This window comes from Lycium barbarum, chromosome 9 (genome assembly GCF_019175385.1).
Source record: "Lycium barbarum isolate Lr01 chromosome 9, ASM1917538v2, whole genome shotgun sequence".
Taxonomy (NCBI): Eukaryota; Viridiplantae; Streptophyta; class Magnoliopsida; order Solanales; family Solanaceae; genus Lycium; species Lycium barbarum.
The window spans coordinates 520,909-534,691 of NC_083345.1; the positions used below are offsets into that span (position 1 = coordinate 520,909).

The 13,783-nt window shown below is 36.8% G+C and overlaps 1 protein-coding gene across 4 annotated transcripts; it reads right to left on the reverse strand.

The window, feature by feature from the left end:
- Positions 1–419: 419 nt before the first annotated feature.
- LOC132608765 (fanconi-associated nuclease 1 homolog) lies at positions 420–13,221 on the reverse strand. 4 transcript variants are annotated; one of them, XM_060322501.1, is made up of 15 exons: positions 12,965–13,215; positions 11,853–11,985; positions 10,276–10,904; positions 10,086–10,190; positions 9,437–9,701; positions 9,288–9,350; positions 7,510–7,608; positions 7,318–7,436; positions 6,142–6,233; positions 5,959–6,046; positions 5,720–5,860; positions 5,392–5,615; positions 2,988–3,261; positions 1,994–2,227; positions 420–1,387 (listed from the first exon to the last, which is right to left on the reverse strand). In XM_060322501.1, the coding sequence occupies exons 1-15, from the start codon at positions 13,046–13,048 to the stop codon at positions 947–949; spliced, it is 2,991 nt and encodes a 996-aa protein (XP_060178484.1). In that variant the 5' UTR covers positions 13,049–13,215; the 3' UTR covers positions 420–946. The 4 variants fall into 4 exon arrangements, with proteins under 4 accessions (XP_060178484.1, XP_060178485.1, XP_060178487.1 ...); XM_060322502.1 differs by having other exon boundaries at positions 7,534–7,608; positions 12,965–13,214; XM_060322505.1 differs by having other exon boundaries at positions 1,301–1,435; positions 12,965–13,221.
- Between the last annotated feature and the right edge of the window lie 562 nt (positions 13,222–13,783).

Below are 13,783 nucleotides of genomic sequence, written 5' to 3' on the forward strand. Positions count from 1 at the left end.
TGACTTTTGACTTATAAGCCAAAAGCCATAAGTTAGGAATTGTAGCTTATTTTTCTTGTTTTGGCTTAAAAACAAGTGCCTAAAAGCACTTTTTTGTATTATTCAAACACCACAAAAGTGCTTAAAAGCTATTTTGGCTTAAAAGCACCTAAAATAAGTCAATCCAAACAGGCTCATGGGCTTATTCGTTTTTGTCTATCCCATTTTCAACCCGGTCATACCCTATCTGACTTGCGGACTTGACAGCAGTATATGGGACCTGTGTTTTCCGAGGGGAACAAAATTATCAGCTAGCGAACTCCATGTGTTGCTTTGCACGATCTTTTCAGAATATATTGGTTCTTAGTTTGCATTGTACTTCATCAATTAAGTCGTTAATTAAAAACCTCTCTATCAAAGGGCACAAGAAAGATGGAAGCTTCAACGAATTAAAAGATCTTTGATAACCTCGGTAATACTAGTGATCACCTCAAAGTAAAATATTACAATAACAACAATACAATTAAAAAAAGGTAGCATTCTTGTACAAGAATAAAGTCGACAGGAAAAACGGAATTAGATAGAAGATTTGAGGCAATTAGCCAGTTCACAGTGAAAACAAGTAAATCTCATGGTTGCTACTTTACAGTCTTGATTCCTCTGAATTCTGGACTAACTGCCTCTGCCAAGTGCCAACCTTCACTTGATGCAACTCTTTATGTGTAAAGTAATGGCTCTGAAAATTTTCTTTTCTTTATCCTTTATGGTAAATATTGTGGCATGGGAGGTACCCATCTTTACAGCCAAATCAAATGCTTGATCTGTATAACTGGGTAGTAAGCTAAATTGTGACTCAATCTAGGTATAACTCATATCATCTCTACTTGGAGTGTCGTAAATTGTTGATAACTCTTAACCAACCCATATCTTCTTCTTATGGGATGGCTTGCCATGCAAATTTCCACCACTATATTGGGGCATGACTCACTTTGCATACCTCAACATTGAAGCCACAGTCCATTAAAAAGAGTAGCCATGCACGTTGTTGTTCCGAAAGTCTGTCTCTGGGGCCTTTCACTTCAACGAGCTTTGCTTCACCTCTGTAGTCGTCATGGAAGCGCCACAGCAATAAGTCAGGCATTCCACTCGACCAGCTCCTGTAATCTTGAGCCAAATTCCGACAGATTGACGCAAGACAAGGACCCCCGATGCATGTAACAGCTGCTCGGAGCTCAGAAAGGGAATGCTTGTCCCAGTTGACTCCCCTACAGGCTGTTCCCACGTGTGATTCCCATGACATGATAAGTAACTCTTCCGCCATGCCATGCTCAATCTTATCTAGAAGAGCTTCTACAAGACCCCTTCTGACTTCATAAAAGCTATCAGTTTCCAGATCCAAAGGTGCAGTCTGTGCAAAAAGACTTTATTTCTCAAGAATTTCTTGCAGATCAAAAAGCTGAATAGCAAACCATGAATGTCAAACATAAAATGAGACAATGGAGTATTTAAGCTATTTAACAGTTCAGCATTATCTTTTCCAACTAGTTTGAACAGTGATTGTAGATCCAGCATGTGATAGTACATTGCATTTGGCTCCCAAAAAAAAATTGTTTATTAAAGAAAACAAAAGTAAACAACCATCATCACTCATTAAAGGGGACTTGAGGAACAAGGAAAAATAGTGTCTTCTGAGAACACATTGGATCCTATTTTAAAATACTATTATCACCGTTGAGCAGAACTTAGAAGGAACCTAGTATAATAGGATAAATTTTGCAAAACATGAGAAACATAATCATCAACTTTCGCATTGCTCACTAACTATGAAGTTAAGCATATTGTTTCTTTAATCGTTAAGCAAAGCTAGTGTTATCTGCTGTAGTAATAGTTTCATGTCGTGTAACTGAATTATCAACGGAGTTATCACTTATCAGCCCAACCATTTAGCATAGAAGTTCTGACAATAGCAAGGCCACAATAGCCAAGTCTATGGAAAACATCAAGCAGGTAATACCTGAAATTTGGTGCGGAAGACATTTGGTACATCCGCAAATACAACGTCCCACATTAGGAGCCCGAAAATAGTCAACCAAATCCCACTCTCAGTGTGAACCCCCTGCCAGCATCCTCCTTCTCCAGCATAATACTCTAGAGCAAGCTCTTCTACTCCACAACGTTTACCATCCTCACCATAAAAGACATTCTTCACCCCTGTTTTGCAGTTGACCGGTCTGCCCTGAACATGAACCTAAGGAGCCGTTTGGACATAATTTGAAATCATGACATGAAATCAGTAATTTGAAATCATGGTGATTTGGAGTTGAAGTTTTGTTAGGACATGCAATTTGGATTTCTTAAGTCATATTTTTTTTCATATACATAAAAACCCCACAAGTTGTGAAAATCATCAAAAATTTTCCAATTCTGATACAATCTTACCAAATGAGCAAATCAAAGTTCATAACAAAATTAATACACTACTAGAACGCCTTTCTAAAAAAATACAACATCAAGTGATCGAACTTTAGTTCAATAACAAGGATAATTGAACATGAGTTGTATAAGTAAATGCAATTTGGTAAATGATTGGTAAGAGTAAATTTGTTATCAACTTGCAGATCTTTTAATATTTGATATAAATGGTTGGTAAATATATCTACCAACTTATGGATCTTTTTTTACAAAATATAAACTTATGGGTCAAGTTTTACATTTAAAAAAAATTGAAACCTTGATTTGGAATCCCAAATCATACCTTTCGGGAGAATTTGGGATTTGAAATCATGATATGAAGTTGAAGTTGATATTTTGTGCAAATTTCATAAACAAATGCCGATTTGAAATCAAAATATAAAATCATGATTTCAATCGCATGGCCAAACGCCTACCAAATAATCATCAAGGAGGAGGATGAATCTGAAACTGTAGTGTGATACTGATATCTTAAGAGAGTGGCAGAAGTGCAAAGGGGTCCATCAGAGAAACTCATAGGAGATAGAATGAATTACCTCCACTATCTTCCTATTGACGGAATCCGAAAAACTGGGAGTTTTCCATCGTCTAGGGGGCTTCCCCAACCGCAGAACCCGCCTCTGTAGAGCCACTATAGAGCCAGCACGAACCCAAGGATCTAGCAACCCCTTTTCAGCTACTTCAAGACTCTCATCAAGGCACCCAACATGCTCCAAATCAACTGAGAGCCTCAGAGTCCAATATCCCCTTCTTCGATCAGATTTAAATTTAACTAGCAGCAGCTTAAGCAAATCGATTGCATCTTTATACCTGAAAAAGTATACCCACTAAATTCCAAAAACACAAGCAACTTCACTTAGAACAGTATCACCACCATTACAAGAAAATGTCCAATGAAGAGTGTATATATTTATCCACCTGACTCTATTCCCATTAATTTTTTGCCATAGCATGAACTCGCACACTGTTTAACAATATTCTCAGAGGCTCATAAGACACCTGAAATAAGTCCACTTTTAAAGACGACCTCCAGGCCATTCACTCAATTCAATTCACCAGCCTAACTAGCCCTCGCCAGATCATAAACCAGTTCCAATGAGAATATTGTTAAACAGTGCGCGAGTTCATAAACCAGTTCCAATGAGAAAACATGCACACAGACATCACTTGTTGGAAGAACTGATGTCAATCTTCTGAAAGAATCTGAGAATCTAACCTAAAACCTTAAGGCAATGCATGGAGTTGCCTCGGACATTAGAAAACTCTTTGATAACCCTACACAATCAATAGGGACAAGTGTATTCTCTAACACCCTCCCACACGCGTAACCCGATTTTGGGGTTTACACATGAACACTGATTTTCTTGGGGTCTTTCTTTTGAGAAGATTGAAGAGCTGACCTGATGTAGAAAAGATGTTCAACAGGCTGAAAAGACTGCCTGGACGGTGAGTAGGCTCAACAGGCTAAGGAGCGGGCTTGGAGCAAAGTTTGTGGCTCGATGAACTGAATTGAAACAGACAACTCTATGGGTTTAGTTGAGAGAGAAGCCCAAAACGATAGAATATGAAGAGAGAAAGCATTGCGGCTTTGATACCATGTGAAAGAATTTGAGCATCCAACCCAAAATCTTAAGCAATGGGTGGAGCCCCAAGAACAAACCCCTTTGGTAACCCTTACACAACCAATGAGGGACAAGTGTATTCTCTAACTTTAAAGACAATTCAATGGCACTTGTTGCCTTGAACAATTAAATAATTTCTACATTTATATATACCAATATAAAGATCTGTGTTTTACCTCTACGGCTCTACCATTTTTCCTTTCCCTCTTTTGTTGATCGGCATACAACACATATCAGGGACTAAACTCTGTACAGTCAAGTGATGGAAGGAAAAAATGGTTGAAGAAGGCCAAACAAGCAGAATACCCACTCATGTCATGAAACAGACAATAAGGCGTGTAACCTTCTAAAAGAAAATGTGCTTCATAGATTCACTCTAATTACTAAAGAAGATTATATGAGATACTTAAAGATAAAAAGTTTCTAATACTTAGGAGTATATTTGGACTTTTTCCTAATAGAAAATAACATAAATGAGTATGTGCTCCATAGCTCCAATGAGTAAGATAATAAAATGAGTACTTGAAGGTTCCAGAAAAGAGAAACCAAGTCTTAGGAGAATGAGACTCACTTACAAATACCTAACTATTGAACTTTTAAGACAAGTATGATTTCATGAAATAGGAAACTCTTAACAGCTAAGTGAAGACAAACCTCGATCAAAATTTACTGTCTAAATACAAATGACTATTTTCCCCAATTATGGAAACTCAACATATCAGAAATTAACCATCTTACGGAACTCAACATATCAGAAATTAACCATCTTATGGAACTCGACATAAAACATAACCCTATTTACAAGAGCTTACCATGTGACAGATTTTCTCTTCTTCTTTCAACCGTAACACGCACCACTACCCCCTACTTTTGCTGGAGTAATGGAAGACAACCCAGAGAAAAGGAGAGGGGGGGGGGGGGGGGGGGGTGGCAGATATAGTCTTTGTGAACTTCACTATAGAACTCTCCCCTTCTGTTTTATGCATCTGAAACATGCAAAATACTCTTCTCTAGTCTTCTCATTCCTTTAGACATAAACTTTTCTTTTTCAGAAAAGGTCCTCTGGCCTGATTGGTGTGATACAAGAGAATCATTTCATATTCATTAATTTAACTGAGCTATTATACTGTGGAATTCTTCCTCGTGGATCATGGACTATATAAATTGCAACTTAAGGTTTCTAGGGGATGAAGCTAATTTCCAGAATAATCTGTTATTAAATTAATATTGTTGTTCAAAGAATGAACTCTGTTGAAAGTTCACAAAAGTTAAGATCATTAGAGAATAACTTCTAATCAAGCATGTTGGACCTCCTCACCTACGTTCATGCTCCAGGAAAGAAACACCCAACAGGATCACCTTAGAATAGACCCAACTGGCTGAAAAGCAAGATAGAAATGCAGCCATCGACCCAGAATCTGATGATCTATCTTCCTCCACAAAGCTAGATACGTGAGAGGCAGAAATCTCAATGCATCTTGATACCAACTCATTGTTGTTCTCGTCAAGAGACTCATCCATACCTTGTGCAACCTCAATGGCCTAAGGGCATTAAATTCAAACTAAATAAAAGGAAAAATCTTTTTTTTTCTTTTGGATAGCTACTAAGGGGGGGGGAAGTATCTTTACACAAGGGTTAAGTGTACCTCCTCATAAGACAATAGGTCACTTCTGTCTGGAAAAATTTGGTCTGTGAATATGCAGTTGTAAGCAGGATATTTCACAATGCCCAAGTCGACAAGTAAAAATGCCGACAGGTCTTGCTCTCCATTCAGAAAAAATAGCCTCTAAAGGAACAAAAAGTTAAGAAGGGCACATGTCAAACAAACAATGTTTACATAGACTATAAGGCTAGACAACATAATAGAAATTTCTCAAAAATCACCTCGGCACGCCAAAAGACAGATTCAGCTGATGCAGATATCCGGACACAACTTCCAGTTTTCCCTAGAATCATACTTGGAAGGTTGGGGCTGCATTGATGGCATTTTGAAGAAATTACATGAAAGAGTATTAAGGTGTGGTACAGAGTGACAACCGAGGAATAAAAAATTTAAAAACAACATACCATAAACCACTTTCATATGCACCAAGAACCCGAGCAACATAATCTTGCTTCCTAGTACCATGATCAGAATTCTGGGTGATCTTCTTATGTGACTGAGCTAAATCTCAAAATAGAGCACACTCGTAAGAAAGATAAATGTAACTCAACCAAGTCAATCGAAACGCCATTATCATTGAACATGGAATTCCCACAAACAAAAGGGAGAATGCAATGAACATTTAAGTAGTATCTAGAATATTTTACTTCAGAGACACAAAATCAGTAAGCCTAATCTTCCAAGAGATCCTGATATGACTACAACTAATATCAGACAAAATTTTGGAAGAGAAAATATTTCAGGCAGTTAATCAATGAGAACACCTCAGAGAAACAACTACTAAAAACTTACAGCTGTTGCCTGCAGCGCAGCTATTATGACAGCAGGTGGAGAAGCAAAATGGATTTTTTTTTTCTGTACCACCTACCCGAATCTATTTATTTATTTCTTTTAAACTTAAATTTTCACATTTTCCTCAATTGCACAGAAGACAATCACTCTACTTTCCTTATATCTCTCCCTCGTGCAAACCAAGCTTAGTCATACAGAAATTAAGCACTGAACAGATCCAGAGAAGACTGAAGGCAAGCACAAGCTCTGACAAAGTAATACTTTATTTATTTTCCTTTGTTCTTTTCCTTCGTATGGAAAAACTACTACTTCGTTTCCCCAGCTAATAAAGATTAATCAATCTTTGATAGGTAAATATTGAAAGTTGTATTGATATGGCCCCTAAGGGGATGCCAACCCAGTAGAAAGTTACAAGAGACAAAGATTAGTAACCTAGTGTACAGATTGAATCTCAGCATATATTTCAGAACACACAAAAGAAATCTGATTTTCCACTCGCTTTAACACAATGCATGTAAAGAACAAATGACGTTAGTGCTACGAATTGTATGGCCCGTATCTGTCCACACAGTATCCTGTTTCTGTGTAGTCATCAGAAGCCAATTTCTTATTGGAGCATTAACTATGGCATCAATCAAATTTAGATGGAACCTTCCATAATGCTCCAAACTTTTCATGATCCTAAGGATAGCTACTTTTTTTTACCTCACGAGAGAGTATGCTAGGAAGACCTTCAGGCACAAGCAAATTCATCAATTTGTAGATATTAAAATAGATAAAACACAAACCTTGTTAAGACTACAGACAAGGTCCCGTAGTTCACCAACATTAAGAACATTCAAAACCTCCTTTAAGTCATCAATTTGTAGTTTATCAATTGATTCGAATAAAGAAACACATTCTGCTTCTGCAAAGTAAAAAAAATGACTTAGATGATGTTGCATTCAGCTACTCTTAAAACAAGACTACATAGAATTTACCACAATGTAATACAATGTGTCTACCAGAAAGCCCCTTAACAGCTTCTTCATAATCACATATTTCGGCATATGATATGCTAGCCATCCGAAACCATGGACCTAAGGTAAGAAAAAAGGAACCTCATATGATCAAGAAACTTCTTGACTCATCCAGTAATGGACCATTCAAATTTTCAAGTATTCACAAAAACAAAACACAATATTATAAGCATTGGGTCGTGCAAATTAAGGAAACTGAAACCACACCCTTCTGATATGATCCTAATAGCAGCTGAATTATCAGTCAAGCAGGGCAGGTAATTTAACATTAAGTAGAAAAGGGCCTATGCATTATTACCGTGGTCTCGTACATTTGCCATTTTTTTTTCTCTTTTGTGTGGATAAGTTAGTACCATGTTCACATGTATCATTGACAACTTTGTGAATTTCAATAAACAGCAGTATCACGTGTTGCCCAACTTCAAGCTAATCACCTAAAGTTGTACTCAGTCTGCAACTGGGATCCTAAGAATGTTAAAATATGTCCAGCATATGATATGGTTGAACACTAAGATATGATACCAAAGCTGCACCTCACCACAATTGCATCTGAGTTGAAAATATCTATGATACTTGAGGTTATTATAACAGCAAAAATTTGACAATTAATTTAGAAGCTTTTTTCCAGCAATAGGAATGCAAAGACATTGGGACCTCTGTAGACTAGTATCCTTCACTAGCTTAAAAATAAGAATTGATTCTCCCACTTTCTTTTCAAAGTTAGGGCATACTTTTCTGATAGATAACTTATCGACCCAGTAAATGAAGTATAACGAGTCTTAAGGTTCTTCCGAACTTGCAGGTAGGAATCACATAAATAACTACTTCCACTTCAAGAAAATTACCTCTCATGAGTGGGGTTCAGATAGCTGAGTTCTACTTTTGAGGAAAACTTGATTGCAATTTATAATTTTACAAGCTAATCCAATCCAGATAAAAAATATAAAAGATAATGTGTTTGATGAGTAAAACCTTTAAGTGATAATTTAGAGGACGAACTACATTAAATGTCAAAAGCTAGACAACAATTAAGGGAAGCTCCTAAAAACCAAATAATATATCCTTTTCATGCAGAATGCTCCATTATTAGCATATGGAACCACAAGCCGAAATTTATTGGGAAATCAGCAAGTTGAATCCAATAGGACCGACAATGATAATTGAGGTGATGGCACTACAGTATTGTCCTGCGTCTTTACATGCAAGTGTATCCTGCTCATACCAAGAATCAATTATGGGTCTGTAGCAGTCAGGAAAAGTAGTGTCTGAAAAATAATGATATCATGAAAATAGTACTAACTAGTTACACCCAGTCTAGTAGTAGCTGAAGCTGGAATGAAGACCAAAGGCGACCAAGGTTCAAATTTTAGCAGAGGCAAGAGAGTTAGGTGACTTTTCTCAATCTATCTAAGTCTTGGTAGAGGAATTACCCGATAATTTATACTGATAGAAGGATGCAGGGACCCGATAGAATGGCTGAGGCAAGCTGACCCACACCGATGTTATTGAGAAAAGAAAAAAAGGACACAGCAATAAGTCATTTCCAATAAAACGGGAAGCACAACTGAGTATCATGTTTCAAATCTTCCCAGACATTGAAAGGTCTAATGACTTATTAAACGAGTAGCATATGTGAATTCCATAAATAAAGCAAGGCTATTTCGTCCGTAAAGATTCCGAAACTGACCAACTCTAGAATATTACAGTTGCAAGCCAAAAGAGCGATTAAAGTTGAACACCTTTACGTGCATAAAGCCGAGCAAAGAGCCTTTGACTATCATCTGAGAGTGATAAAAAAGATTCTGTACCAACAGAGGAAAAAAAACAGAGTTATATACGCAAAGTTATCAAGGACTAACTGGGATGATCTAAGTGCTGAAAATCCTACTCAATAAGGTCTTCTCGCCTTCAGTGAAAAGGTGTGCATTGCTCTTCAAAACCTCTTTTAGTAAAAGTAGAAGGTTATGCTGGTATTTTGCAGGGATAGGAGGGTGAGTCTTGGAGAATTCAGCAGCACATAGAGCATTTCTTCGAAAGGAATTGAATTCTTGGAAACTAGAGGAGTCCTTTTCGTCAAAAGACCCAATGCTAGAGGAACATATCTGAATTGGGACAACTGCACGAGGATGCTGTGGAATAGAAGTTATATGTCCCTGAATCCATGTAAGTTAGTGATCAGTCCATACATTCAAAAATCCAGGATTTGAATTGATGGAAATAACTATTTACTAGATAGCACAGCAAGTCGGAGCTCTCATTGCCTTTTCTTAAATCGTTAAAATGCTAATTCAATTTTGTATAGGATTCCTTGCACTCGGAGGTTATTGAACACCTTTTTTTTAGAAGGGGAGGTTATTGAACACCCTTTAACAGGCCCAATAGTCTCATTAGCAAATAACGTGGTAGATTCTGCAGTGGCTCATACTATATGCTTTAAATATTCAATTACAATTACAACAAAGGTTAAGGTAAGTTGAAGCTTGTGAGGGAAATGGAAAAACTTAGAATATGACCACAAAATGTCTAGTATTGATTACCTCAAACATCAGTTGGAACTTGTCTATCAATGGAGATAAATACTGTGCCAATTCCCTGGGAATGAAACCTAGCTCTTTACTCTGACCAGTATCTTCCGTCAGAACCTGCCAGAACATACAAGCTATGCGTTTCAGACACATACTTCAGATACAATGTTATCAATTAAAGATAACCATAGTGAAAATCAACCTTGATTGCATTCGGATCCTTGACATTCTGGGAATCCCTTGACAGCATTACCATTGCTCCAATAGTTAACTCTATGTCATCACCAAACTTACGGCCAACAATGAAAGTATCCAGCAAAATCTTAGAGTTATCATCATCTTCCAAAGGTTCCACACATTTAGACGTCCTGTTTTCAGAAGGTGACAAAGGTGAGTGTGTGATGTTGTCAATTCTATCATCACTTATTTGGTGGTGAGGAGAATCCTCTAGCCTAGAAATTGTGGACTTTGCACCAGACAGAAGTTTGCATTCATCATCCAATTTGACGAGACCATCTAAGTTTTCCATTCTATTAACCCCATTACAAATACTACTCTCTCCTGTACAAATTTTGGATCTGTTGGTTGTCAAAGTAAGTGAGACTGATGATGAATTGGACTCATCTTGTACATTATTTTCGGGACCATCTGAGCTGCTAATTTCAGAAGCCAGATCACAGATATTACCATCACCGGCTCTCGGACCAACGTCGGTCCTTGTAAAGTTTGACTCGACTGATGAGACTGTTACTTTAGGTCGTGTGCAGAATTTCAACTGGAAAAGGGTGCACTGACTCAATTTTCGCTTAGTTCCTCTAGCAAGGCACTTATCTGAGAAAATCACATTCCGCTGTAAGTTTTCACATAGCTCAAGTTAAATGAACAAAAGAACACATCAGATTAAAACAAATTAATGAACTTGTTGCAACAAAAAAAGGCTGGTTTTAGACTTGGCAAAAGGAAAAGAGGTGTAAGAGAGACGACTAAATTTCATGGTTCTCTTTCTGCGATTGTATGTTACCTTGTAAAACCGGATCTTATGTCTGCTCAATACTGAGAATTAGTAGTCTAGTGAATATGTCAAATTGTTAAATTCATACGATGCCTAAGTAGTACAGGCAAAGAACATGAGTCTCTCTTAAGTCTTAACCAATATGTTCTTTTCGTGAGATCTTCTTTTATCTATGATGTCAATTAAACACAAACTGCAGAAGGAATACTCACAAAGAGTGTCAACAATTGCAAAATGAATTCTTTAAATTTTGAAAGCAAGAATTTTCCACTAACTTATATTTACATTGTGTTTGTACAAAATGCCTTCTCCATCCTAACATAATTCATCAACATTCTGGAAATAAGTCAATAACTCATCCATAATTAACAAATGATAACATAAGAAATTTAACACTTCAAATACCTCCTCCAGAGGCAGATCTAGTATTTAAACTTTATGTGTTCGAGTTCTAAATTCTACCACAGCCCATTTGATTTACTGTACTCAAAATCTATTATATGTACTTATCTAGTGGGGGGGTTTCACATGCATAGGGTTATGAACCAAAGCTAGTGGGTTCACCTAAATCTGCATCTGACCTTCTCCAGCAACTTAAACATTTTCCTTCAATCCGAAGCACGATTGCAACACGCATAAAACATGACAAGATACCACATTTACTCTACTATTGAGCTAAAAAGGGAAGAAAATTCCAACTCAAAAATACAATTTAATTAACATGAAAATCACAAACAACTCCACATAACACTAAAGTAAGAATATACCTAAATGAGAGTTAATCTCGCCTCGAACCTTCTTTCGACATACAGGACAATCAACCATTTCTTCACCTTCATTTCCATTTCCATTAACAGTGCTTACCTCATCCTTATCTTCCTTAGGAGCAATTTCAAGTCCCTAAAATGAATAGCTTTCATCAAAATTAAGCAAAACTTGAAATGAATATAGCTGTGGTATCCCAGTATTGGTAAATTCTGTTTTTGGTCCATGTGATAAAACTTTTGTGTGTATTACTATGTGTTGCTTTATTTGTTTTGTATCTTGATATTTTGTTGTCTTATTTTCCTTGTAATCCTGCATCGACTAAGTTTCTTTTGAGCCGAGGGTCTATCGGAAACAGACTCTCTACCCCACAAAGGTAGAGCTAAGGTCTGCGTACATCCTACCCTCCATATTCTCCCTAGACCCCAATTGTGGGATTACACTGGGTATGTTGTTGTTGGTCCATGTGATATATGGTTAAGCACATATAACCTTCAATTAATTGTAATGTTCACTTTTGATCCCCATGCTTGTGAATTTTCAGAAATGAATCAGCAGCAGCCGCCATTGAAGAAGCTTTTTGAAGCTTGCCTCAAATTTTCCAGGTACAGGTATGAGTCTTTTAATTGGATACCGGGTTATGGGTTGGATTTATTAATTAATTAGGAGATAGTTAAAATAGGCCAATAGGATGATGACACGTGTCCCTCCATTAAAATGAGGGGCTTATCAATGCCAAAGTATAACAACAGGGTATATTCGGACCAAAAGCATAACGGCGGTATATTTAAACCATTTCTGAATGTAGAGGGGTATGTTTGGCCCTTTTCTGTTTAATTATTCATGTTACTGTATTGTTACTCCCTAATTTGAGGTGAATACCAGACATTTGAATTAAGTAAAGGCTATATATGTGTTTAGCCTAAATTCACAACAAAAATGTATCATCAAATCACCTCTTCTTCTTCGACCTACTTTTAACTCCTGTTATAGCCAATCTCTCACACCTCCTCTTCACATGCCGAAACCATACATTTGAATTAATTAACGGTTAAATGTGTTTAGCCTAAATTCACAACCAAAAAATGAAATTAGGGGACCAAAAGTGATGTACCTGAGTAGAGGTGAGAAGAGAGTGACGGCGATGACGGCGACGGCGACCAATTAATCTGACTAAGCTTTCTCGACCTTTCAGCATCGTTAGAATAAAACCCTAATTTGGATCCAAGCTTCCACTACAAGGAAATGCTCAATTCTGCATGTATTTATACTGCTATAATTCACTCCCGCCAAACTTTCTGTTTTACTTTTGAACCTTATCAATACCAACAAAACCCGCCCAGAGAAATATTTTTTTATTTTTTTTACATAGGGGCTGGGAAGGCAGAGAAAATGGGGAAAGGTATTACAACTTGGATTCGAAACCTCGTCAATAAAGCGAAAATTAATAAAATGTTTGGTTGGGCCACATTAATTAAACAAAATAAAAGTATTCATCCGGTAATTAGTGTAGGTTGATGATATTAAATATTACTATTAAATTAAATAATATTCGTAATAAATTGTGCTGAATATAGTGTGGAAATATATATACGGTAATGCGAGATATTCTTCCGTCTCAAAGTAAGTGTCATCTTAACAAACATCACATTCATTAAGAGATCAATAAATACAATACGGAGTTTACTAAATTATCCCTATTTATTCGACGTTTTTTTTTTAAATTGGGCAATATACTTCTTTAACACTAAGGGGTCGTTTGGTTTAAGGTATAAGCTGGGTTATCCCAGCACTAATTTTTATACCATGTTTGGTATAAGGTATAAATTAGTGCTGGGATAAATTTATACCTTGTACCAAACATGGTATAAAAATTAGTGTTGGGATAACCCAGCTTATACCTTCTTAACCCACTTATACTGGGATTATTTTA